At 46.8% G+C, this 27,404-nt stretch overlaps 1 protein-coding gene across 5 annotated transcripts; it reads left to right on the top strand.

The window, feature by feature from the left end:
- RHEX (regulator of hemoglobinization and erythroid cell expansion) lies at positions 1-26,587 on the top strand. 5 transcript variants are annotated; one of them, XM_070496986.1, is made up of 7 exons: positions 1-207; positions 21,449-21,532; positions 21,897-22,042; positions 22,226-22,326; positions 23,362-23,505; positions 24,850-24,911; positions 25,457-26,531. In XM_070496986.1, exons 3-7 carry the CDS (start codon positions 22,032-22,034, stop codon positions 25,655-25,657), a joined length of 519 nt encoding a protein of 172 aa, XP_070353087.1. In that variant the 5' UTR covers positions 1-207; positions 21,449-21,532; positions 21,897-22,031; the 3' UTR covers positions 25,658-26,531. The 5 variants fall into 5 exon arrangements, with proteins under 5 accessions (XP_070353087.1, XP_070353085.1, XP_070353086.1 ...); XM_070496984.1 differs by lacking the exon at positions 1-207 and adding an exon at positions 8,633-8,733 and having other exon boundaries at positions 25,457-26,587; XM_070496987.1 differs by lacking the exon at positions 1-207 and adding an exon at positions 8,922-9,031.
- Positions 26,588-27,404: the final 817 nt, after the last annotated feature.

Raw genomic sequence — 27,404 nt, 5'->3', positions numbered from 1 at the left:
GGGCGGGCATGGACGGGGCTTCCCACCTGGGAAGTTTTGAGGGGAAGGGGCTAAAATCCCATCTGGCGAAGCCTGGCACCACTCCACACTCGGTGCAGCCCTCCGAGCACACCACCGCCTGGAGGGTGCTCTGGGCAAGGAGACGTCACGGAAAGGGGACTGAAATCGGTGCCTTGGTCAGCACAGAGCAGAAACAAGAGGGAAGCGGTAAGAGGGGCAACATGAGCGAGCTGGACAATGTAGGCGGGGCTGGACTCAGAGCAGGAAGTGACCACAAGGGCACAGACCCTCCGGAATTCTCAGAAATCTCAGGGAGGGCGCCAGAATTTCCAAAAACCCTCCAGCTGGGAGATTGAGCCGGCTGTATTTAAATCTTAGTGGATGGGTTGACCTCAGAATGATTCTGGGTTGTGAAATTTAAACAGGCTTGTTTGTTGCAAGACTGCTCAGAGCCTTCAGTGTGCAGGGCACTTTGTGAGCAGCCCTGTGATCGTCTTTCAACTCCCTTTTATTTCCCCAGGAAGCACCCCAAAGGATAGGAAGTGTTCCTTGTGACACCCTGTGGGAAGGGCGTGCTTACAGGGCACCTGCCCAGGTGTGCTGTCACGGGGGATCCCAGCCACCACTCTGCTTCAGTGTAGCCATTAGACCTTCATGTGGGCAAGGGGGTGCTGTGCCCAGGCTGGAGCCAGGACGCCCCCTCTACCAGCCTCGATTTGTGCACAGCAGCCCCAAATTCTTAGCAAGGCGGCAAGAGACGTCTCTCTAGACCCATAGCTCTCAGCGGGGGACACTTTTGCTCCCCTTCCCAGGGGACTTGTGAAACTATCTGGAGACATTTTTTATTGTCACAATGGGGTAGGGGGTGTGTGTTGTGTGCTTCTGGCATCTAGTGGGTAGAAGCCAGGGCTACTGTTAGACATCGCACAACGCCCTAGACAGCCCCCCGGAATGGAATGATCCTGCATAAACGTCAGTGCTGCTGCCGTGGAGAGCCCTGCCCTGAGCTCTCCCTGGGTTCACGGTGAGCCTGCCGCGGCGCTGGCTCCCGCAGACACCCAAAACAAAGATGTCGTCCAGGCTGTCTACGCCCTAAGCTTGGGCCCCGCGGTGATTCCAACAGTAAAATGAGCACCAAATAATGATTAGGAAGTCTCAGCAACTAGGACGAATGACCAACCATCCTCATTTGTCCCGGTTTATCATTGAGAGTTCTAGGTTCCAGGAAACCCCTCAGGTCTGGGCTGCCAGCAGCTGGAACTCTCCACTACTGAGCTAGCTTTGTGATCCTGGAGCAAGCAGCTGCCCCTCTCAGTGAGGACAGGAGAATTCTGGACATTTCCAGCCAAAGCCCAGAGGGCAAATGAGTTACGCTCCAAGGAGGCCCGGGTCTCAGACACTAAGACAAATTCCTCCAGAGAAGCTGTTCCCAGTCCAGCGGCCTGGTGGGCGCTGGCTTCCTCTCCTTGCTCCCCACCCGCACCCGCGGCTCCTGCACGGCAGCGCTCTCAGAGGAGCTGCTCAGCGCCTTTTGCTGAATCAGTGATTGGGTGCTGCTCATCTAGAAGATTCTTGAGAAATTCTGTTAAGTAGGCCGAGGCGCTTCCAGACGTTTGGCCATATGGCGGTGATTACTTCTCCCGGGAAGGCATAATTCTGTAAGGCTCTAACATCCCCAAGGAAAACGTGTCTGTGTTCACAAGGGCAGGCATTTGGAAGAAGAGCTGCTTTGCAAAGTCCTGAGAGAAATCCTCTCCGCGGGACTGGAAATGAGGCTCGCTTGCTCTCTGACTGTTTCTGTTACAGGATAGAAAAAGCCCTGCAAAGAGAAGTTTGTTACTGACATTATTAGGAATCACGGGCGCACGGTGATGATAAAAAGCAGACTGCCTTTAGTTGGCTTTTATTATTTTTAAATCCTCTACAGACAATGCACCCCTTTAATGCCTGGTTCCAGGATGGACAGTCCCACTGCACACCTGCCCCACCCCCCACTGGGTTCACCACTTTCCTGTCAGCTGTCAGTCTTGGCCCTTCACTTATCGTGTACAACGCTTGGCAGGTTAACTAATTTCTTTAAGTCCAGATTTTCTCATCAGTAAAATGGAAATAGTAATTTCAAAGATTATTGGAATAATCTATGACTACTTTGCAGATAGGTATTTCTGATGATGTTATATGAAAATATTCTGTAAACTAGAAGATGCTGTAGAAAATGTGAAGAATTCTTAAAAACTGATTATATTACAGTTGATTATGTTATAAGAAGTTATTTCTCATTGATTAGTTGAATGCACTGGATCAGCAGGACTATTTTGCCATCAGTAGAAGGGAGTGGCCATTACCGGTTACGTTTCTTTTTTTGAGAACCTGCCTCAACTACCATTTAGCAACAGCTCCTCTTAAACAGGAACTCAAGAAATAATTAAATTACGTGGCCCCCTAATTTTTCACTTCCTTAGGAGACAATCATCTAGGTGGGGAGTTAAAATAGGCACAAAACAGTGGAAGGAAATTTGTGTGCAAAGTAGGCTAGCCCAGACGGAAGAAAGGACACACTCGAGAGGTCCAAGCTTATGAAACTGACGAGTGTTGAGGGATAGCGCTCATTCCAAAAGGATTCAAGTTTTTATAAGAGGATATATTTCAGGCTTTGTAAAAATAGTGTACTCTTCTAATATACTCTGAAAATATGTTTCTGGGCATAGATGTTAAAAACTTAATCTTTCTGAATTTACCAATGTCCCTTGGAAACACCCCAGCTGGGACAATCTTGTCCACACAAGGAAAGTGGGGGGACAGCCAGAGACCCTGGCGTGTTAGATGGATATTCCGTGAGGCTTGGAGTCCATGCACTCCCATCGCATTCCTCCTGTGTCTTTGCCACACGTTTGGGGTCTCCTTGGCTGGCTCCGTCCGTCCCTCTGATACTGGAGCACTTCAGGGCTCTCTCCTGGCCCTGTGCCCTCTCAGTTTGCCCCCAAAGTCTTCAGTGCCACCTGTGTGCTGATGCCACTGAAAGCCACATCTCCAACTGTAGACAGACGCATCGTCCAACTGGACTTCACCTCTTGGGTGTGTAATGACAATAATAATAATGATAAAAGTGTGTCGTCTTTACAGTGTGTAAGCGTTTCTATAGTCTTACACACACACTGGAAGTGCTTCACATGTGGAGTCCTCGTGACGGCACTTGAGAAAGCTATTGTTACTCTCATCTCCAAGAAACTGAGTCACAGAGAGCTTATGTAACCTCTGTAGCAATAAGGTGGAAGAGCCAGTCTGGCTGCAGGGCCCGGGCCCTTCAGCACTGTGTGTACTGGCCCTGTGTGCTCACACTCGGTGCCTCAGGAACAGGAGGCGGCCCGCTGCTCCGCCGTCACTCTCTGCCTCACCACCACCCAGCCACCTGCCCAAGCTAAAACTCTAGGAGCGACCTTGGAATTCTCTTCCTCCCACCTCTGTTCCAAGTAGTTCAACCACCAAATCCTATCATTTCTACCTCCTACATATTTTAAAAATCTGTTTAATTGCCTCCGTCTTTCTCTCCCCCAGTCTATTCTCCACATTGCAACCAGAAGGTTCTTCTAAAAACAAACTCAGATCTTGCCTCTCTTTGGCCCATGAACCCACCTTCAATGGGTTTCAGTTGTCCATTGCAGAAATCCAGACTTGTCAACCCAACCTACAACGCCCTGTGTATCCCACCCCTACCCCGCCACCTGCAGCCTCATCACTCTCATTCCCACCCTGGCCTCCCTTCATGGTGGTTGGCTCTCAATTTTCAAATGCACTGTGCTCTTTCTCTCCCACTGAGCCTTCACTCATGCTCTTTCCTCTGCCTGTGGCCTCGCCCGACTCCCCAGGTCAGAGCTGAGGCCGTCTCTGACAGAGACTGTGTGAGGGAGCCCTCTGCTGTGTGTTCTCTGGCTCCCTTTAACACTCCATAACATTCATCACACCTCAGGGTAAATCCTCGTCTGAAGCACATGGTGCCAGTTGCGTGAGGATAGGGACCACGTCCATCTCCTTCACTTCTGTATTGCAAGTGCTCAGCACAGGGCCAGGTGCATAGCAGGTTATTAAGAAATATCTGCAGAGTGAGTGAATGAATGAATGAATGGCAGCAGCATTTGGAGGGAATAGCATAGTGGCCATAGTAGCAAAGCTCTCGATATTTTATATGATTCTCTTTGATTATCAGCTTTATTGGGATAGAATTCACATACCATACAATTCACTCATTACAAATGTACAGTCCCATGGTTTTTGGTATATTCACAGAGGTGTGCAACCATCACCATAATCCGTTTTAGAAAATTTCCTCACCCCAGAAGATGCCCTGCACTCTTTAGCAGTCACTCTCCAATTCCCTCTATGCTATTTTTTTTTTGAGGAAGATTAGCCCTGAGCTAACATCTGCTGGCAATCTTCTTCTTTTTTGCTGAGGAAGACTGACCCTGAGCTAAGATATGTGCCCATCTTCCTCTACTTTATACGTGGGACGCCTGCCACAGCATGGCTTGCCAAGCCGCCCCCCCGACCCCACCACCCCCCCCCCCGCCCGCCCGCCCGCCCACCTCCCCTGGGGATCCGAACCAGCGAACCTCTGGCCACTGCAGCAGAATGTGCGAGCTTAACCACTGTGCCACCGGCGGGCCGCCCCTCTGTGCTATTTTTAAAAGATAATAAAGCCTCACTTTTGTGCAGTGTTTTACACTTAACAGAGTACTTCATGTGGGCTCATTGAATCTTGAACAATTCTGTGAGGCAGGCATTTTAATACATTTGTCACTGAGGTTAAAATTCTGTTTATGGAGTGAGACCTTTAATCAAGAAAAAGTTCAGTCTGAAAGGAAAGGGGCGGGGGTGGCGGAGGTGGCCGGGGCAAAAATCTCCTGTCTGTAGATGGCCCACTCTGGAAGGCGCGGGGCTGGGTGCTCCCTGTGTGATGTCACGTGAACGAGGGTGCGGCGCTGGCCTCGGCCATGGCCTGTGAGTGCCTGTGCAGCTCACTGATACAAAAAGTCAGCAGACACGGAACGCAGAGAAACACTGCATAAAGCAAATGGCTTTTGAAATAACAGTCAAAGATCTGAATTTGAATCTTGATTTTGCTATTTAATACAACTCTGAGAATTTGGGCAAGTTAACCTTCCCAGTTTTCAGTTTCCCTGTTTGAAAACAGTATCCACAGCATCTTCCTTGGAAGTTTGTTGTGAGGATTAATGTTAGTGTACATGAGGCAACTGGTCCAGCTGCTGGTGCTTATTAAATAGCAAAACATTTGATTACTAATAATAAATAGATTTGAAAAAAATCAAGATACCCCTGGAAATAACACTATATAATTTCTGAAAAATGACAACTCATTGCTATTTAGCTTGTGGCGAAATAGATGTGCTCACATACTGCTGATAGAATACGTGTTCTGAAAACAGAAGGTCAATGTGATGCAGGAGCCCTGTATAAAGTCACTTTCCTTTGACTTAGATCTCCACTCCTGGAACTTAATCCTAAGGAAATAGTCTAAAATAAGCGACAAAAGAAAAATCCGTATGTACAAAGTTATCCGTGATGGTGTTGTCTCCAATAATAAAAACCTTGAAAACAACCGACTGCTGACCTGAGGAATGCTTTGGAATTTGGGGTTATACCAGCAAGGTGGGATATTAGGCAGCCATTAAAAATACCATGAAAACTGTTTGGGCACCGAGGGACCCACAAGTGCAGACACCTTGAGGCAGGAGGGAGCCTGGAAGAGCAGGAAGAAAGAAAAGCAAGAAAAGTGCCTGAGATGCAGCCAGAAGGGCGGGCGGCCGCTGGAGAGTGGGAGCCTTGCAGACCTTGTGTAGGATCCTGGATTTCATCCTAAGTGCAGTGGGAAGCTACTGAAAGGTTTTAAGCAGAGAGTGACATAACCAGAATTGTGGGTTTTAAAAGCTCATATAATGTGAAAAACAATGTGGAAAATTATTTTTGAAAAAAGAAAGCAAGTGTTCAGGGAAACCATTGTCCAAAAATGTGTTAGGGTGATTGGATAGTGAGCAGGGTTTTTTCCCTTTGTCAAAAATTCCCTAATCCTGTTGACACACAATTCTCTTCCCATAAAAATGGAGAGAGAAAGGTAATTCTTCCACAGAGAGTACCTCTGTTCTCTGGGAGACACTGTGTCCCACAGATGTTGGAGATGCTGTGCAAGGGGAAAAAGGCTTGGAAAGGATGCGGTCTTACAAAGCGTGTTGGGGGTGGGAGGTGAAAGTGTGTTATCGACTGCCGCTGCCTTGCCACCGGGTGATACACTATCAAAAATAGCTTCCTGTTGATGTACACACGATATAACTTCATTTATCGCTGTTCTGATCTCCCCTCGAATCCTGCCTTTGGGGCGGGAGTCTGACAGCTCAAAGCAGAGAGAGGAGGGCCATAAGATGAGGGGTTGGCAGATGGAGCCCTGGACATGGGCCTCCCCAAGGAGAACCAGTGAGAATCCATTTCCAGTGGCCTCCAGGCAAGAGAAGGCTAGGTCCTTTGTGAGCAGATCCTCTTGTCTACTTCAGCAAGTATTTGCACGGAGGAAGGAGTGTGCTACGGGTGCCTGCCCCATGCCCGTGTAACAGCACGCTTTAATCACGCACTCCTTTATCCATGCCGCAGACATTTGCTGAGGACCTAATAGATGCAGGCAGAGATCCGACATCTGGAGATGCCAAGAAGATACGACATAGACCCTCAATAATGTTCACTGTGCTCTTTAGCACAGAGCCATGACTGACACATAATACACAAAGCCTTGGAATTTCAGAGCAGAAAGGATGTTAGAGATGATCTAAGCAAAACTCCTTACAATTGTATGTAAGAAAAACGTAGTCCGGAGAGGTCAGTTAAATGCCTCAGATCTCCAGGTCACTGAGGCCCAAGTCAAACAGACTTTCCACTGTTGCAACGTTGTCCTAGTTTGAGTGTGTCCACAAGCGTAACTATTAAATCAAGGTGCATGGTCTCTGACGTGATAAAAATGCCCCATCCTAATCCCCAAATGGAGACCTCTAAAATGAACACATGGAGGATCCAAAATATGTCATGTTCAAAGGTCCTTTACAACTACATGACATTGTGAGCCCTGGAGTGGCTTCATGGAAGGTTCTGATCCAAGAGTGGTCCACACAGAAGACCAGAGCAGTAGAAACGTTGCGGGACTCTGGCTGCTGCCATGTCTGCAGTGGGTTTGTGTAAAAGGGTGATCAAAGTATTGAGTCAAGAATCCTGGCGTGATTCCTGTGGGTCACCTGTGGCTGGAGCTAATTCCTGAGAGACTGTGGCAGAGTCAGGAGCAGAGAGCAGTGTACATTGACACTGGCCGGGCAAACCTGGAGGGTGTGGAGAGCCCGGTTAGGAAGTCACTCAATACAGCTTCCAGCGTTCTCCTGCATGCCTGAGTCCTGAGTGATAATGAGGCTTCACATCCTTAGATTACACTACGCAAAGGAAAGAACACTGTAGCGACAGCCACAGACATATTTCCACAGTGAGCTAATGGCACCTTGCGGGTCGGAAACACTGCGTGGGACTCAGCCGGAAGGGCAGCTTCCTAACTCTTATTTAGAGAATATAAATGTAAATAGTTACCATTTGTTGTCTGCCACGGAAAGGACCTTCTGTTAAGTGCTTTGTCTATTTATTTACATTGTTTAACTTTAAACACTTTATGAGATTTTTAAAAATTAGGTATTTATTATTAACCTGATTCTACAGATGAAAAAACTGAAGATCAAAGAGGCTAAGTAACTTTTCCCAAGTCACCCAGCCACCAAGTAGTAGAGGCAGGATTCAAATCTGAATTTCTCTGACTCAGAAGCCATTATTCTACACCGGTTAACTTGTCCCGAGCAGGGAAATGACATCACAGGGTCCTGTAAAGTTCTGCTTTCTTTGTTTTATGTCAGGGTCATTTTGTCCCCCTCTTATTCTTCACTCCCAAATTTAGACGTTGGGGGTTCAGCCTGAGACCCTGAAAAGCCTGCATCGCCCGTCCTTCCCTTCCTGGTGCTATTTATCACACCAAACGCAACAGCCATCTGAGGTTGGCACCATTCAATGCCTAACGGCAAAGAAGTCGCCCTTGAAAAATTATCCTCGTCAGTTGTCATACGTACCCCACATGCTCTCTTAACCCACGGCCACATCGCATGCAGACTCAGTGACGAGCCGAGTCCGAAGGGACTTTTGCTAATATCTAGATATCTACTTCTTCATTTTATAGAGGAAGGACATGAGTCCCCTGATGGGAAAGCGATTTGTCTCAGGTCACGCAGCAAGTTAGTGCCAGGGCTGGGACTTGAACCCAGGCCTCCCAACTCCTCCTCCAGTGCTCTTTCCACTCCAGCAGGCTGTGTGCATACTTAAATGCACGGAGTATTTAAATGTGTGTTCGTATGGAGCGAAAGAGACTACTAATCTCCCCATCTGAGTAAACTGTGTGCCTGGGGACAGGACAGAGCCGTGCTGACAGAGATAGGGGTTATCTGTGCTTCAGCCTGCTCTGCTCCACCGAGCCAGATGATTATCTCCTGAGCAGTACGCCCCACCCTGTTGGAAATGATGAAACCTCTGTGACTGACCTCCAGTGGCTGAGAAGTTTCCGGGTGGGGCTGGGGGGTGGTGGGGGAGAGGTTTCCATCAGGACATCGCTGAAGCACAAGCTGGGATCAGACCTTGCTCAAGGTCCCAGGGGTAAGTATCGTCTGGGTAGGTAGGATTTTAAACCAGTTTGAGGAGTGTGTGTCTGTTTGTGGACATAAATGTGTAGAGGTTTCAGAGGGGATGCTCTGTTTTGTGCTGGGACCAGGGTGTGGCATTCAATGCAGTCGGCTTGCGCTGAGCCTAAGATCTGGCAGTTGGTGCTTTGTGGACTTAAGTCTTTTGCTCCTGAGAGCTGTCTGCAGTAGCAGCCGTGGCCGTCAGGGCTCCGGCTAGAAGGTGCGTGGGCTTTGGATCCAGGCAGAACTGCTCCAAAGAATGCTACTAAACCGTAAGCCTCAATTTCCTCATCTGTAAAATGGGTATAAAACCATCCACCTTACAGTGTTGCTATAAGGATTATAGACAATGAATTTATAGTGCCCGGCACGGTGCTCTGTCAACAGTAGCTATTAAGTAATTCTTTTAAAGTCGACGGGGAACCAGATCCCAGAGAATAGCTCCCTGCGGAAGCGTTTTCTTTAAGATTCGTTCTAAGTGGTCAAGGACTGGTGTGTGTGGAGGGAAGGGGACCGGCCTGGCAGATAAAAATGTTATGAATGAGAGTCAGAAAATGCATGCTTCAAAGAGAAAAGTCATGCAAACATCCTGGCAAGGTAAAGCCAGCAACGGCCACAGCGAAGAGTAACAGCTGACCCTCACAGAGAGCTTCCTACATGCCAGGAACTGGCCTCAGAGCTTTACATAATTAATTTATTTAATCCTCACAACAACCGTGAAGATGTAGGTGCTATTGATAGCTTCTCTTTATGGAAACTGAGGCACAAAGGTGTTAAGTGACTTCACCGAAGTGAAAACAGTGAAAGAAAACTCTTCCGGAGAACTTTAGCACAGAAGAGCGTCCTTAGAGCGGACCTCTCTCCACCGTCTCTGCAGCCGGGGAGCTCGGAAGTATGGAATAGGCACGCCAGGAAGACTTGGTGATTGGCCAGCCCTGCTTCTTGCTCTGTGTGTTGACTTTGTTGCGTGAGCTTTGGCACCTTTGCCCAGTACAGTGCCTTGAGGAGGACTGGCTGTGTAATTGGCGGGGCCCGGTGCAAATGAAAATCTGGGGTTCCTTGTTAAAAAGTTATTAAGAACTTAAAGATGGCAACAGCAGAGCACTGAACCAAGCATGGGGCCCTTCTGAGCATGGGGCCCCACTAGGCTGCATAGGTGGCACGCCCGTGAAGCCGGGCCTGCCTTGAGACCCAACAGGGAGGCAGGAACGGTGCTGGAAGGTTCCGCGGTCTCACTTACCCCTCTCGACAAACTCGGCCAGGGAGACATTTGACTTTCCAATTAACAGAGGAGGAAACTAAGACTCAGGGACATTAAGGGGCTCCCCCAAGGTTAAACCGTGTTTATTATATGCAAATTGATTTAATTGCAATGTGTACAGAAGGTTACAAAGCGCTTTTCCCCACACGTTGTCCCTGAGTCTTGTGCCAGGAATTGTGGAGTGTGAAATACGGACAAGACATGGCCTCAGCCACCAGAGCACTCACAAACTGAGCGTAATCTGTAGAGGGTGCTGAATTTCTCTGAAATTTAGTTGGGCAATCTGTGAAACAGAGTAAGTTGGCCCTTCCGATTCACCTGGAGCTTTGTGGGAACTAGCAAAACGAATCCGGTATCCTGCTCGAAGCCTGCGATGTACTCGCTGATTTAGTGCTGGAACTTAAGTTGCCCTCAAGTCACGTTCATCTCAAGCAATTGCTCGTAAAATCACTTTCCCCAAAATTACTATAGTTAGGAATTTGGGATAAGTTGTTTTCTCCCTAAAAACCCGGCAATGCCTGCACCTTTAAATACGTGTTACTAGAGATTTGGCTTATCTAGTTGAAACTCAAAGCGGCTATTTATGGTTAATTTGAGTCTCATCCTTTATGGTCCATTTTGGCCTCATGCAATTCTAGAACAACAAAATGTCAGAGCCGGATCTACTTAGCCATCCCCTCAGTTCACAGACCGGGAAACGGGCTCAGAAAGAGGCAGTGACATGCCCAGGGGGGCTGCATTTATAACGTTGCTGAGCTGGAATGTTGATCTGGGTTCTCATTTCATGCTCCAGATGTGCCCCAACCACCTGGAGCAAGGGCCCTGCCATGGTGACCAGCGCTGAAGGGAATCCAGAGGCGATTTCTCTGACACCCAGGACAAAGATGACGCCTTGGCCCTCTATTGTCCACTTCCCCGTGGTCCTTGGCAGATCCCAGTCCTCCCCTCTCACGGCTGGGGGTTGTGACCATGTCTGTCCCCTGGTGTGTGGACACAGCGACAGTCACAGGCCCTGGGCTTCCCAAGACCATATGGCTCTGTACTTTGGGTTGCTTACATGTCCCACCTGAAAACCGTGAGTGAGCCCAGTTTCCTTACAGGCCCCTGTGGAAATGGGTGTGTTTATACAGGAAAGCTGATTTTGGGTTGAATCCTCTGTTCTGGTCTGGGGATCACCCCCTGTTGAACACCGATATATGCCAGGCTGTCAGCTAAGCTTTTTAAATGCTGTGTGCAGCACGGTGAAGGCCCCAGCCCCAAACAGCCTGGGTTTGAATTCTGTCCCCTCCACGGGGCATGGGAGCCTGGTTTTCTCTTAGGTAAAATGGGGACAATAGTATCTACCTCATAAGGTTGCTGATCTGAGGATTAAATAAAATAATCTATGCAACAGGTTTTGCCTGATGCTGACACATAGTATGCACACAACGTTTCTGAGTTAAAAAAAATGAAACATGGGGCCAGCCCCGTGGCTGAGTGGTGAAGTTTGCGCACTCTGCTTCAGCGGCCCAGGGTTTCGCTGGTTTGGATCCTGGGTGAGGACATGGCACCGCACATCAGGCCATGCTGAGGCGGCGTCCCACATGCCACAACTAGAAGGACCCACAACTAGAATATACAACTATGTACTGGGGGGCTTTGGGAAGAAAAAGAAAAAGTAAAATCTTTGAAAACATGAAACAGGTACCCTCCACATTTTTCAGATAAAATACTGAGGCCTGGAGAGAAAAAGCAAATCACTGCTAGGAAGGCCAGAGCTGAAACGCTAAACGCGGTCACCCCAGCCGCTGAGCCCCTGCTCCTCACCATTTTCCTGCTCTTACTCGTGAGGTTGCCTTATAGTGTCCTCAGCTTTTTCCCTCTTCATCACATTTCCACGTGGTCAAATCTCTAGAACTTGGTTGAAGACAATCGATTCCACAGACGCAGTCCCCTACAGCCAGGGGTGGCAGACACCTGTCGCTGGTTTGCTGTTCCCTCCACTCTGCGTCCGTCCATTGCCTGGACTTCAAATAATTCCCTCTCAGGGGTGCCTCCCTGAATCTTCTATTTCGTGGGGAACTTTTTTTCCTCTGAAATGTTATGTATTATTGGCACCAATTTGTCATACTCCATTGTGGTATCTCTTGCTTTTTGATTTTTCACATATTAGTGTCTTGATTTTCCAAGGACAATAAGAGCTCTTGAAAGCCCAGACGGCATTCTCTCTTCACGTCCATCGGAGTATTGCACACAGGACCATGAACGCAGACCACAAAATTAATAGATAAATGTGATTGATTGAAATTCATACATTTAGTTGATTATCTCAATGTTCTATTAACGCGGTGAGATACGATTTAGGTGTAAATAAATATTTTATGTAGATAAATTTGATATTATGCTAATTTAAGTCACAGAATTTCTGGGCTTGTTTTTTTTAAAAGATTGACACCTGAGTTAACATCTGTTGCCAATCTTCTTCTTTTTTATTTCTTCTTGTCCCCAAAGCCCCCCAGTGCACAGTTGTAGATTCTAGTTGTGAGTGCGTCTGGTTGTGCCGTGTGGGACGCCGCCTCAGCATGGCCTGATGAGCGGTGCTAGGTCCACGCCCAGGATCCCAACCTGCGAAACCCTGGCCAACAAGTGGAGCGAGTGAACTCAACCACTTGGCCTTGCTGCCAGCCTCTGGGCTTGTTTTAATATTCTTAAAATATGTGTTTGAGGCCAGCCCCGTGGCAGAGTGGTTAAATTCGCGCGCTCGGCTGCAGCAGCCCAGGGTTTCACTGGTTTGGATCCTGGGCACGGACATGGCACCGCTCATCAAGCCACGCTGAGGCGGCGTCCCACATGCCACAACTAGGGGGACCTACAACTAAAATATACAACTAGGTACCGGGGGGATTTGGGGAGAAAGAGTGGGAAAAAAAAGAAGATTGGCAACAGTCATTAGCTCAGGTGACAGTCTTTAAAACGTCTGGTATAATATTCCATTCTATACCTTCACCCTAATTTATTTAACTTTTGTTTTTCAATTAGATTGTTTCCCATTTTTCACTTTTATGATCAGCAGTGGGTAGAGCCCCCTCGCAATAATAGCTTTGGTCCCGTTCGGGATTGTTTATGAATGATCTCTTCTACGCCTTTTACCCATTTATCATTTCGAGGTGCTAGGGTTTTTCTCAGCAATTTTTGTATAAGAAATGTAAAATCTTTAAAAATTGTCTGTTGTGCATACTTGTTCTATTTTTTGTCTGTTTGCCTTTAATTTGTTTATTTTAACATATGAAGTTTTAATATTTTTAGAGCCAAATCTATCTATTTTTCTTGAATTGCTTTGTGATTTCTTCCATCGCATATAAGCTGAGAAAGTTTTCTCTCATCTGGGGACGTAACAAATATCATTGAATATGTGAATATCCAATCCTAGTTCCTTCTAATTTTAAAGTGCCAATTTAAAAATATTTACATCCTTAATTCTTTTGGAATTTATTTTGTTATATCATATCGGGATGTAAGTTATTTTTTTTCTGTATAGGTAGCTGACTCATTATCCTCTGTACAACATTTGTTAAATAACCCCCTCCTTTCCTCCTCCTGCTTTGTGAACCAGTTTTATGATATATTTATTGTGCATACTGGCATATTTTTTCAAATTTACACTACTCTTAAAAAGTAGTATGTCAGGAACTCACCCACGATTCCTTTTCAAACGTTTCCACTCTTCTTGATTGTTCTTATTTTTTCCCAGATGAATTTTAGAATAATTTTGAGTCATAAAAAATTCTCATTGTAATTTTGATTGGAATTCTACCGAATCAACAAATTAATTTTAAAGTGATTTTTTTTTAGTCTTCTAGCTTCCTGATCCGAAACATCACGTCTTTCTATTAGTTTAAATCTTTTAGATTGTTCAGTAAATTTTTATTATTTTCTTCAAAATAACTTTCTGGTAATTAAAATTATTTTTAGAGATATCTATTGAGACGATTCCTAGGGCTGCTGTTGCACCTCCCCCCAATATAATAGAATAGAATAGAATAGAAAGAACAGCCAGTGATTTTAGAATAGTTATCACGCCCTCAGGACCTTCCTGAGCACTCTCATTAACTTCACTAGTTTTTCAATTGATTCTTTTGGGATTTCTAGGTATAAAATCACATCTTTTGCAAAAAAGGATGAATTTGACTTCTCCTCGCCCCAAACGATACTTTGACTTCTTTCATGTGTCAGTTACTGGCTCAGCGACGGGCGCCAGCCACCTGGGCACAAAGCCCCATCAAGTTTTCCCTTGTCTTCAGCGATATGCTCAGCTTCTGTGTATCCTATTTTTGTCCTTTGTAAAATGGAAAGAGGAATAGCACCTACCTCTTAGGGTGATTGTGAGAATTAGATGAGTTACATAACTAAAAGTGTCACAAAACATGCTCAATGAATATTCAATACCCTTATGATTATTATAGGCTGGCGGTTGGAGGAACTTCCAACTTCCAGGAACTAGAATTTCCAGGACGAACTTTTAAAAATGGTTCCAGCAGACATGCTTGTTCTCGAATAACTGCTCAAACAGTTTACCGTTCGGTACATGTTGATTGTTGATATAGAAGGGATAGCCTTTATTACAGTAAGAAATAATCCTCATGTTCTTACTGTGTTAACTTAAAAAAAAAGAAATGAGTATTCTTTGTCACCAGATGTTCTTGGCATTTTACTGAGATCATCACTTCTCAAATTTGATCTCTCGCCGTCGTGTTCACGTTGTGTCAGAGGCAGTTCCCTGTGATGACTGAGAGTTAGGCGTTTGCGTCAGATGGTCTTGAGTTTGGAATCTGACTCTCACAGCTGGAGGCAGGGGCCAGGGCAAGTCACTCAACTTCTTGAGCCTTGGCGTCCTCGTGGAGGAAACGGTGATGACGTTTATTCTTGTGGAGCGAGAGAATAAAGGATCAAGGGAAACACTCAGTGCAAGTTTCATTATGGTAATAACTGATTTCTGGACATCCCTGGAGTAAATTCTTGGTTTTATCATATATTTATCTCTGAATTCGTAAGGAGATGAGCCTGGAGAGTTTTCCATCTTTTTCTGCGGCCTGAATCAGGTTACATAGCACAAAAATTACACGTTCCTTAAAAGTTTCAAATAATTCATTTGTAAAATTATTTGGACACAGATTTTGAGTACATAATTCCAATAATGCTTTTAATTTCTAAATAATAGCTATAATTTACTGCATGCTTATTACTATGTGACAAAAGCTATACTAACTACTGCACACCCCCTCACCTTATTTCATCCTCAGAAGTAGGTATCATTTATATTCATCTTATTTAATCCTGAGAATTACTTACTATTGTTCCTATCTTACAGATAAGAAAACTGAGGCTTTGAGAAGTTAGATATGGGATGAGGCTTGTGTAAAGAATGAGCTGGGAGGTGGCCCCGGGCCGTCTGACCCCAAGTTCTCTGCCTCTGGCAGCTGGGTACCGTGCTGCTCCCCAAACTTCTTTCCTGTTATTTTGTTTTGCTTTTGGTCCAAATTTTCTGTGCCTCGTGGGATCAGTTTTGCTCATTTATCTTTTTCTAGGAAATCATTAATTTTATTGAGATTTCATCACAAAAATCTTAGTCGTCTGACAATTTTTGAGTTCCTGTCTTTCTGTGGTTATATTCATTCTAAGTTTGGCTTATTTATGTTTCTTTCTTTTCTTGATTATTCAAAACCATATATTAAATTAGGGGAGAAAAGTCCAGATGTGTGGAGGAGGCTGGATGATATTATAAAATGGAAAATAATGCTTTTTTCCTTTAAAATATTCCACTTCCATCCAAATTTGCTTCCCTTTTCCTTTCCCTACTTCAGTCTTTAAAGAACAGAAGGCTTCGGGCTAGCAAGAGCCTTAGGGCCTAGCCCCTTAATTTTAGCCCCTTAGGGCCTGAAAAAGACTTCTATCTGTCCCAGGTCACACAGCTAACAAGTGACAGAGCCAGGAGGAGGAGCCAGGCTCTCAACTCCCTGTCTTGTTCTCTTTCCACTATACCATACAGCTTTGTTATAGTTCAAATTATTAATTTTAAAAGCAATAAATGAATGAAGGTGGCAACAAAAAATCTCTCAAAAAACCTTTAAAGCTATTTAATTTTAAAAGATGAATAAGGTCAATGTAGCAATATTGATTGCGATTACTTTAACCCACATGATTTTGGTACAAATTATCTTCTATTGTGCCCTTGTTTTAAACCGTTCTTTCTAAAATGAACCTATCCGAAGAAAGCCTGGTGTCAGGCAGGAAAAGGTGCATCTTTATTATTCACCTCTGATGTCATGCTGCACCTACTGGAAAGGCTGTGCCAGGGCTCCTGCATCAGCAGAAGGGGAAGCAGTAAATGGAATCAAGCCCCGATTGGAGGTGTCAGAATTTCCGCTGGGGTCTGAAGCGAACAGGAGAAATGCTGTCAGCACTCTGCTCAAGAGAGGTTTTGAGGTGCCTGGCAGGCCCATCAGTGTGGGGCTGGACATCGAAACTCAGCAGCAGACAGTCCTGATTTTAACGATGGAATGAGGCGTACCACACTCTCCCATGGTCCAGGCATTTTTTCACAACATAATTACCATAAATTGCTCATTTCCAGGCTGTTTACTAAGTGTGTGTGTGCGCAAACGAGCAGATATTTCTGGCAACTGCCTGATCAGCAATCTGCAATTAGACCCCAAGGAAGGACCTGCTCATGTGGTTAGGGGCCATTAGCCACTCAAATAATGACGTCTGCCATAATTTTCATACCTCATCCTGTCCCAGATCTTATCTTCAAACTGTACTAAAAAAAAATGCCTAAGTTTCCTAGAAGAGATCAACCTCGTTTTAATAGCTCTACTCGAGACACCATGTTGGTGAAGGGTTTTAGGGTGAATAATACCTACCAACTACTGAGGGCTTCCCACGTGCCCAGCACCGTATGACAGTCTTTACCAACAGCGTAACTCGCTGAGCCCACACAAGACCTCTGTGCTGGTGCTGTAGATGCTGTCATCCTCCTCAGTGCACAGGTGCAGGAACTGAGGCACTGAGAAGTTCAATGGCTCGCATCTAGAAGGGAAGAGAACTTGGACCCATATTGAGGTCAGTTTGACGTTGATGCTCTATACTGACACAGGCACCGAGTGTCGTTGGCTGGGAAGATGCTCACAATACAGTGAAATGACGGAAGGAAGGGTAGGCAATATGATTTTGTATAAAGAGCCAAAATAAGGTATTGGTTTTAAAATAATGAAACATTTATTTAATGTAGTGACTCTCAACTGAGGGCAAAAGCAGCTGCCTCAAGGGGCATTTGGAAATGTGTGGGGTCATTTTTGGTCATTTTGGTTGTCACATTACCTGTTGGTCTTGGTGGTCTTGGTGGTCTCCCAGGAGGCTGAATGTCCAGCGGTGGGCAAGACAGTTCTAGACAGCGAGGAATTGTCTGCTCCCAGCGTCAGAGAGTGCTAAGAAACGCTGATACGGTGGAGTGGTGGTAATTTAAAATGACGTTCTAGGGCTGAAGGGTGGCAGATTCAAGTGTCTTCGGGGTGAGACAGGGACCGAAGAGTACATGTGCCTTCTTAGGGCCAAATCCAAATCTTTAAAGCATGGCATCAAACAAAATCATCCAGGTGCTGAATGTGGCCTGTGGGCCCCCAGGTCGGAGCTTTTTAATGGAGGTTTTTCTGATTTAGAAATGTGTTTATGATATAGTAAGTGAAGAGGAAAAAGCTGCTAGTCACTATGATGCCAAGTTTAAAAAAGACAGCATATGTGTGCACATATATTTACACACATGGATAGGAAAATATATAGAAAATTTTGTGGAATGAAATTTGGAGTGATTTTGTGAAATGCTTCGATAGTTTGCACTTTTAATTCTTCCACTAAAAGTATCTATTAGTTGCCCAATTTTTAATAAAGAGAGAGAGGAGCCTAAATAATTAAAACATTGAGTGTGGTTTCAGAACATAGTCTTGGTGGCTTCCTGGCTGTCCCCTTCTGTGGAAGAGGGAGAATAATTTCTGTGGTTAAGGACAAATAAGACGTTAATTAGGAGATAAGACTAAAGCACTAGAGCAACCTTAAAAACAGAACATTGTTGGGCCGGCCCAGTGGTACAGCGGTTAAGTTTGCACGTTCCACTTCGGCAGCCCGGGGTTCGCCGGTTCGGATCCCAAGTGTGGACCTACGCACTGCTTGGCAAGCCATGCTGTGGCAGGTGTCCCACATATAAAGTAGAGGAAGATGGGAATGGATATTAGCTCAGGGCCAGTTTTCCGCAGCAGAAAGAGAAGGATTGGCAGCAGATGTTAGCTCAGGGCTAATCTTCCTAAAAAAAAAAAGCAAATAAAAAAATAAAAATGGAACATTGTTGAGGCAGCTCTGATGGCCTAGTGGTTAAAGTTTGGTGTGTTCTGCTTTGGCGGCCCTGGTTCAGTGCCTGGGCACGGAGCCACACCACTTGTCTGTCAGTGGCCATGCTGTAGCAGTGGCTCACATAAAAAAAAAAGGAAGATTGGCAACAGATGTTAGCTCAGGGCAAATCTTCCTTCTCAAAGGAAAAAGTACTTTAGGGGCCAGCCCTGTGGCCTAGTGGTTAAGTTCAGTACACTCCACTTCAGTGGCCCAGGTTCGGTTCCTGGGCATGGACCTATACTACTCATCAGTGGCCATGCTGTGGTGGTGACTCACAAACAAAATAGCGGAAGATTGGCACAGATGTTAGCTCAGGGTGAATCTTCCTCAGCAAAAAAATAGACAAAAAAACTTTATTGCTAAAAAATGCTAACCATCATCTGAGCCTTCAGTGAGTCATAACGTTTTTGCTGGTGGAGGGTCTGGCCTCGATGTTGATAGCTGCTCACTGACCAGGGTGGTGGTTGCTGAAGGATGGGGTGGCTGTGGCAATTTCTCAAAATAAGACAACAATGAAGTTTGCCGCATCAATTGACTCTTCCTTTCATGAACGATTTCTCTGTAGCATGCGATGCTGTTTGAGAGCACATTGCCCACAGGAGAACTTCCTTCAAAGTTGGAGTCAGTCCTCTCAAACCCTGTCGCTGCTTTAAGTAATATTCTAAATCCTTGTTGTCATTTCAACAATCTTCACAGCATCTTCACCAGGAGTAGACTCCATTTCATGAAACCACTTTCTTTGCTCATTCCGAAGAAGCAACTCCTCGTTTGTTAAAATTTTATCGTGAGATGGCAGCAATTCAGCCACCTCTTCAGGCTCCGCTTCTAATTCTAGTTCTCTTGCTGTTCCCACCACGTCTGCGGTTACTTCCTCCGCTGAAGTCTTGAGCCCTCACAGTCATCCATGAGGGTTGGAATCAACTTCTTCCAAACTCCTGTTAACGTTGATATTTCAATCTCTTCCCATGAATCACATTAAACATGTTCTCGATGGCTTCTAGAATAGTGAATCCTTTCCAGAAGGTTTTCAATTTACGTTACCCAAATTCATCAGTGGGATCACTACCTGTGGCAGCTATAGCCTTATGAAATGTATTTCTTAAATAATAAGAATTGAAAATCAAAATTACTCCTTGATCTATGGCCTGCAGAATGGATGCCGTGTTAGCAGGCATGAAAAAACCAATAATCTCATTGTACATCTCCATCAGAGCTCTGGGGTGACCAGGTGCGTTGTCAATGAGCATCAATGTTTTGAAAGGAATCTTTTTTCTGAGCAGCAGGTCTCAACAGTGGACTTAAGTATTCAGAAAACCATATTGTCAGCAGGGGTGCTGTCATCCAGACTTTGTTGTTCCATTTATAAAGCACAGGCAGAGTAGATTTAGCTAATTCTTAAGAGCCCCAGGATTCTTGGAATGGTAAATGAGCATTGGCTTCAACTTAAGTCACCAGCTGCATAAGCCCCTAATGAGAGTCAGCCTGTCCTTTGAAGCTTTAAAGCCAGGCATTGTCTTCTGCTCTCTAGCTAGGAAAGTCCTAGAGGCATCTTCTTTCAAAGCAAGGCTGTTTCATCTACACTGAAAATCCATTGTTTAGCGTAGCCCCTTCGTTAATGATCTCAGCTAGACCTTCTGCAGAACTTGCTGCAGCTTCTCCATCAGCACCTGCTGCTTCGCCTCGCACTTTTATGCTATGGAGACAGCTCCTTTCCTTAAACCTCACGGACTGACCTCTGCTGGAGTCAAACTTTCCTCTTGCAGCTTCCTCCCCTCTCTCATCCTTCACAGAATTGAAGAGAGTTAAACCTTGCTCTGGATTAGGCTTTGGCTAGGGGGAAGGTCGTGGCTGGTTTGATCCTCTATCCAGACCCTAAAACTTTGTCCAGATCAGCAATATGGCTGTTTGGCTTTCTGATCATTTGCTTGTTCACTGATCTAGCACTTTTAATTTCCATCAAGAACTTTTCCTTTGTGTTCACAACTTGGCTAACCGGCGCAAGAGGCCCAGCTTTCAGCCAATCCCAGCTTTCGACATGCCTTCCTCACTAAGATTAATCATTTCTACCTTTTGAGTTAAAGTGAGAGATGTGTGACTCTTCATTTCATTTCAACACTTAGAGGCCGTTGTAGGGTTATTTGGGCCTAATTTCAATATCGCTGTGTCTCAGGGCACAGGGAGGGCGAGGAGAGGGACGGAGACGGGGCACGACCGTCCGCGGAGCAGTCAGAACGTACACAATGTTTATCAATTCAGTTACCACCGTATTTGGGCGTGGTTTGTAGTGCCCCAAAACAGTTACAATAGTAGCATCAAAGATCACTGATCACAGATCACCATAACAAATATAATAACAATGAAAAAAGGTTGAAATATTGCAAGAATCACCAAAATGTGACACAGAGATGCGAAGTGAGCAACTGCTGTTGGAAAATGGAGCAGATAGACTTGCTGGACACAGGTTGCCACAAAACTTCAGTTTGTAAAACACAGTATCTGCAAAGTGCAATAAAATGAGGTGTGCCTGTGTTTTCTCTCTGGAGACTTCCAGCTGGCCAACATCCACAGCCCTTACCCACCCTCCCCATCTCTGCCTTTCTCTCTTGATTCTTGGTGCAAGTTTCGAGTTTAGAAAGCCACAGTATGAGAACTACAAATAAAAACAACATTTTCAAGACTTTCTACACTGCCCTTAGCGCTTGAAAACCTTGATTGGGAAAATAAGCCTTAATGGCTGTAAAAGGTTTTAAGATTCAGTCTGCAGTAGGCCAGTGGGCGGTTGTGCGGCCCCATCTCTGTACTGATTAAATATCATTTCAAAGGCTGTGGAATTATCCTGCCTTTGTCTTAGGGTAAACTCCCTATGCAGCTGATGAAATGCATAAGCTGATTTTTAAGACAGACACATTTGTGAGGATGTAACAGCATCCACAGTCTCGGTCCTAAAACCCAATGAAGACTCGTAGGGTATGTTTGTGTGTGTCTATTTAAGATTTGGACTTCTTCACAGACTCTCTCCCAGCGTATTTGCTGAAGTCGGACCCTCTGTGCGTCCAGCAGCAGGTGAAGACTCTCCGGGAGCAGAGACGGAGGGGTGAGCATGTGGGCTGGGGCTTAGACATCAAATCGAGGCCAGGCCACTTGGCAGCTGTGCGACCTCAGACATGTCCCTCAGCTCTCTGAACCCCACAGAGCTCCTTATAAAAGGAGGGTGATGATGCCTAGGTCAGGATTGTGTGAGTTACGTAGGATGGTGGCGTGCCAGGGACTCAGCACTGTGGCTGGGACCCAATGAGTGCCCACTGGCTGTCAGGTACTGAGATTGTCGCTGCTTCTTTTGTAGAATTTGAAACTGAACTCTGGAGAGAGGAAAGTAGCGACCCCCGGGAGCCAAATGTGCCTGAGTGGGACTGGGGCGTTAGCCCAGGAGTCCTGACTGGATGCCTTGCTTCCTGCAGGTCTCTGGACAGTCTTGCGAGTGGCACTAAGTGGAGACAAGGTGCCCAGGGTGGTTCCTCCCAGGGCTCTTCCTGTTGCCCCCGAAAGAGCCTGAGCCCCGCTCACAACGTGCGGCTGCCCTGCAGAAGCTCACCATGCTGGATGAGTGAGTACAGCTCCAGCCAGCCTGGTCGCGGGCACTGGCTCCCCATGCCTTACTGTCCAGAGAGGCCTGCCCTGAGACACACAGTGACACCAGATGGCTGCTGCTGGCTGGGGGCAGGGATGGGTTGGCAGCTGTGTGAGCATCTCTGCAACCTCTAACTCTGACCTTTCTCCTTCCCCACAGCGACATGAAGCTCTGGCACGGCCTCGCGATCGCAGGGGTGTCTCTCATCCTCCAGTCCTGCCTCCTTGCAGCCATCACCTGCCTGCTTGGCAGGCACATGGGTAGCTGGCTCAGCATTCTCTTTCTTCCTAGACACCCGCAGGAAACCTGCTAGAGCCTGCCCCAGGACGAGCCCCCTTGGCGCCCCCAAATATCACTTGAAAACTTCCTTGTGGATCCACTGGCCCCATCGCCCCTCACCCTGCCAACCGCTCACGGTGTAATCCCCACTCTGGTTGGGCCTGATGGCTAGTCCTTCCACTCCCCAGGCCCTGCGCCTGGAGACAGCTCTGCCCACAAGGGTGGGGTCCCTCAGCCCAGCCCGACTGGTTTTCTTCCTCACCACCGAAGGGCTGACCAGGAAGGGAAATAAGAGAGTAGCTTAAATTCTCCTGATTTACAATAGAAAGTGGAGAAGCTCTGTTCTGGCTCGGTGTTACAATCAAGGGAAGGAAAATACTCCTGCTTCAGCTGTGCAAAGACAGGGTCTGGCAGGGCGATGTTTAGAGGGTTTTCCAGTAAAGGAAGTCTAGGCTTCTCCAGACATTCATTCTGCCATTCATTCAATACAATAAGGAATAACTCAAAAATCCCTGTCCCTATATAACTTACATTTCGTGGGGGCACAGACAACAAACAAGATAAAGGAAACCATCTGTGTTAGATTATGGAATGTGCTAGGGAGAAAAAAAAAGAAGCGAGGCGAGGAGAGATGAAGTAGATGGTGGTCAGCATCCCTGAGATGCTGAGACTCAAGTAAAAATCTGCAGGCAGTGAGGGCATGAGCTACATCTGCAAAGGCCCTGCGGCAGGAGAGTGTATGGCACAGAAGAGCAGGAGCAAAGAGGCCCGGGCAGCTGGAGCTGAGCAGCGGGCGGGAAAGAAGGAGGAGTGAGGCCGTGAGTGCCTTCCCGGCTGGGAGCCTGGCTTTTCCTCCGAGGGGGGCAGGGGCGTTGCAGGGTTTGAGCAGAGCAGTACCGAGATTCGAGATTTGAAGAGTCCTCTGAAAGTGGTGCCCTCATGAGAGCTGTGCTCAGAGGTAGGATGTGCCTAACCCAGCAAACTGTCCCTTTTGACCTTTGCCCTGTCCCGCCTAGCCAACAAGAATGAGCGGAATCTGAAAAGGGCCAGGCACCAGGCCCCCAGGCCCAGCCCCACCCACCAGCACCCACCTGCTGCCAAGGGGATGAAGGGAACTCTGGCGGAGAGAAGCACCCCTGCGTCTGAGCCCCGTCACAGGCGTGAGTAATGGGGCGGGAGAGAACTTGTCATAAAGCTTATTCTGCTCTGTCTGGACACCCGGGGAGCCTCCGGCAGCAGCCCAAGTCTGTCCCTGCCAGCCCCAACCCCCAGCCCAGGGGCTCCTCACACCCGCCTCAGGAAAGGCCTCGCTCCCAGCTTTTCCAGGAAGTTGATCCTCCCATCGTGGGGTGGATCTCACTGGGTCTGTATGGGTCTGAGTTCTTTCCAGGTTTGGTCATGTGTGAGAGACTGTAGAGGGGCTTGGGGCCTGTTCCTGCTCCGGTCTCTGTAATTCTGTGGCGCTTTTCTTCTGCAGGGCCAGTTAGTGGTAGAGCTAAGAGTTCAGCTGCCTGCCTCCAGCTGTGGCTACTACCTCCCTCCATGGGCCGCTGTCCTTGGCTGGTCCAGAAGCCGGCTCAGCCACATTCCCAGAGGACCCTTCCGCACAGTCTTAGATCCTCATGGGTATCTGGGCATTGTAATAAATAGGAGCCTTGGTGATGGTTCAAATCCACGTCCCCCTCTGGCAAGTGAACCAGCAGGAACCCAAGCCTCTCGTGTTCCATCCCAGGGCTGGGGACACCCACCAGGTCTCTATTCACACAGTGGAAACTGCTGTTTCTGTGGCAAGACAACCGGCCCTGGAGACTCACTCACTAGAGATCGCACTTTTTTCATTGGTTCGAGTTTGCTCCGTGCTTCTGGTTTTATCTTTTCAGTTGGGGAAATCTGGTTGTCAGGCGTCCTTGATGCTGAGATACGGCCTCAGTGCATGTGGGAACAGAAGAGGCCGCTCACATGAACTCAGAGTTTCAGCCAAATGGGAGAGGCGCCGGCCTCATCATGACCCCTGATCAAACTCCACCGGAGCCGGGCCAGAATCAGAGACACTTTGGTTGGCAGGGACCTCAGACAGCATCATGCAACCGTCTTGTTTTTAGAGGACAAGACCAGGGTGCGAAAAAGGGTGTAATCTGCCTAGAGTTGGTGACAGGGTGAGACTAGAACCTGTGCCCGTGACTTCTGAGACCAGAGCTGTCTGCACTGGGCCACCTCGTCTCAGCATGTCCCCGCCTGCTCCTCCCAAGCACGGTCAAGCCTCCTGTGTCTGCTATTGGTTTCAGATGGAGCTGGATGCAGCGGCAACGCTGGCACACTTAGACATGTTCCTGGCTATGTTTGGAGGCTCTCCCCCCGACCCTTTCTTTGTTCTATGTGTCCTCCCTACTCCTCTGCATTGCTGGCTCTGCCTCTGTCTTGGTCTCAATCTCCCTTCCATTGTCTCTATCTTTTCCTAACACCCTCTGGCTTTCTTTAGACGAACAGTTTCTATTTCTCTCTAGATGTCAGCAACCCATCTTCTGACAGCTCTGACAGCAACGACAGCTCGCCTCCGACCCGCCAGGTAATGGACACGCCTAGTGATCCCAGCCCTCCGTATGCAGTCTGGGGTCCCTGCTGTAAGACCCTGGGGACTCAGGCCACCTCAGCTACAGGGATGAGAGCAAGGAAGGAGGGGCTTCTCGAGTCATGACAGCATTCTTCGGTGAGGGTGGCAGGGCTTTCACTCACACGCCCATTATCAGCATGGATCATCCAAACTGAGTGGGTGAGAGTGGGCTGTGAAATTAAAGTGCTAACGGGAAACCTCCTTCTCCCCGTCTCCCAGTCACTGGGCCAAAGTCTGCTGAGTCCTGACCTCACTTGGGTTGAGTCTCCACCTCTTTCTTCCTTAAACCCCTTCATTCTCTGCAGAGGGGGGAACAAAGTCATTGTCAATCTTCCTCCTTGCCCTGGCCCTGCTCTCAGATCCAGCTGCCTGGGACCCAGGTTCTTTCCCATCCAGCTTAGGGCGAGCCTCTTTGAGTGACAGTTCAGTCCTGGGGTCCTACCTCCTCCAAATGTCAGAGGAATCTTGACCCACATTTCTCTGGGTTTTTTTTCCTTAAGGACACCAAGCATGTGAATTACACACAAGTGACCTTTTCAGACCCTGGAGGACTGGAAAATGACTCTGCCCTGGACTATGAGAACATGAAGGAAGCCACAGATTATGTCAATGTCAATCCCAAAAGCCACAAACCCAACCTCTGGACTTTTGTGAACCCTGCTGTCTCTGAGCAGGTGGAATACACTCAAGTGGCCTTGTGAGCTCGAGGTTTTTAATGGCATACAGTTCTCGAGGAATTCCTGCACTGATTTTGTAGGAGAGTTTCTTTTTCTTTTTCTTTTTTTCAACAAGGCGTGAGTGGGTGCAGGAGGTGGCCTGTATCTCAGCAGGAAAGATTGAGATCAGATGTGAGAAAGAACACCAGGTTAAGATGAAAATACTGGAGCATATCAGAAGAGAAAGTGGTGAAGTCTCTCTCCATAGAAAATTTTTTTAAAAATTTTAATCAGCTATAGTAGAGTTCTGTTCGACAATCTTATGATTAAATAATTCTTTGAGCTCTTTAATTATTGAAGATAAACAACTTCTTTACAAGTTTTAAATAAAATGGCAACCACTAGTTTCTCTTTCCTCTGGCCTAGCCCAGTGTTCTGTCCCTTTTTTAGTGCTGTATCTTGCTGATTAATCCTGTTCTGCCCTCAGAACTTTAAATAGTCCACCCAGAAAGCTCGCCATCGTTCATCCTTTGCATCTGCTGTTTCTTTCTGTTTTTTTTTTTTTGAGGAAAATTAGCCCTGAGCTAACTCCTGCCAATCCTCCTCTTTTTGCTGAGGAAGACTGGCCCTCAGTTAACATCCGTGCCCATCTTCCTCTATTTTATACATGGGACGCCTGCCACAGCATGGCTTGCCAAGCGGTGCCATGTCCGCACCCGGGATCCAAACTGGCGAACCCCAGGCCAGCGAAAATCAGAATGTGCAAACATAATCGCTGCGCCACCAGGCCGGCCCCGCATCTGCTGTTTCTTAGGAACAAAAGGTCACAGACAGAGTCCTGGCAAACACCAACCAGCACAGCAAGCTGTTATTCCAAGGAAAATCTTCCCAAATGCAACTCAATAAAACTCAGTATCTCTTCTGGTTTGCTTGTTTCTTTGTTTTAACCAATTAGGAATAAAAGGACACTTTCTTAACTTGATTAAGAATAGCCTATCTGAAATCAGCAGGCTGCATGCTTTTATCTGTAAGATCCCAGATGCAGTTCTAAATCAAGAGCAGAGGAAGAACGTCTGCAGCTTGTCGTTTCCTTGATTGTGCAGCACAATGAAACAGTTAACAAAGACAAGGGCTTTAACTACAGGAAAGGAGGAGAAAATCTGTCACTGTTTGCAGATGTCCTGGTCCTAGAAAACCTCAGAGAATTAATTTAAAATGTTTTAAAATTGATAACACTCAGTAAGCAGTGTCTAGATAAATATACAATATATATTTTCCAACAGCTAATTAAAACATGAAGTGAATAAAATTTTGCTCACAATAGCTAAACAAACCTCTCAAAAAAACAGGAACCCTAGGAATACTCCTAGCCAGATTCAAACCCCAGATAAATGGCACTCAGGTCTTAGAGATGGTTGGTTAGCTGAGCTTCCTCCGCTGGCTGTAAACGACCTTTCCAGCCCCAGCACTGAGGGCGGTGGACGGCTTTCATCTGACTCCTGGGTGTCTCTTCCCCAAGATCACCTCAAGAAATGGTTCTGGTGTGGGTTTGTGGGGCTGGAAAATTTTGCCAGTCTACATGTCCCTCCACCTTTTAGCTACCATTATTGTCCCTCTCCTGCTATGCATTGAATGTTTGTGCCCCCCTAAGTTCACATGTTGAAATCCTAACACCCGAGGTGACGGTATCAGGAGGTGGGGCCATTGGGAGGAGATCAGGTCACGAGGATGGCGCCCCCCTGAGAGATTAGTCTCTTATGAAGGAGACTGCACAGAGCTCCCTGGTCCCATC

Source organism: Equus asinus, chromosome 25 (assembly GCF_041296235.1).
Source record: "Equus asinus isolate D_3611 breed Donkey chromosome 25, EquAss-T2T_v2, whole genome shotgun sequence".
Classification (NCBI taxonomy): domain Eukaryota; kingdom Metazoa; phylum Chordata; class Mammalia; order Perissodactyla; family Equidae; genus Equus; species Equus asinus.
The sequence above is the reverse complement of the archived record's forward strand: the minus strand, read 5'-3'. Positions and strand labels throughout refer to the sequence as shown.

Bases quoted from the DNA above. Each gene is read 5' to 3' on its own strand.
- RHEX (XM_070496984.1), top strand. The intron at 22,327-23,361 runs GTAGCTGGCTCA...TGTCCCGCCTAG, and splicing joins CCTGCTTGGCAGGCACATGG to CCAACAAGAATGAGCGGAAT. The intron at 23,506-24,849 runs GTGAGTAATGGG...ATTTCTCTCTAG, and splicing joins GTCTGAGCCCCGTCACAGGC to ATGTCAGCAACCCATCTTCT.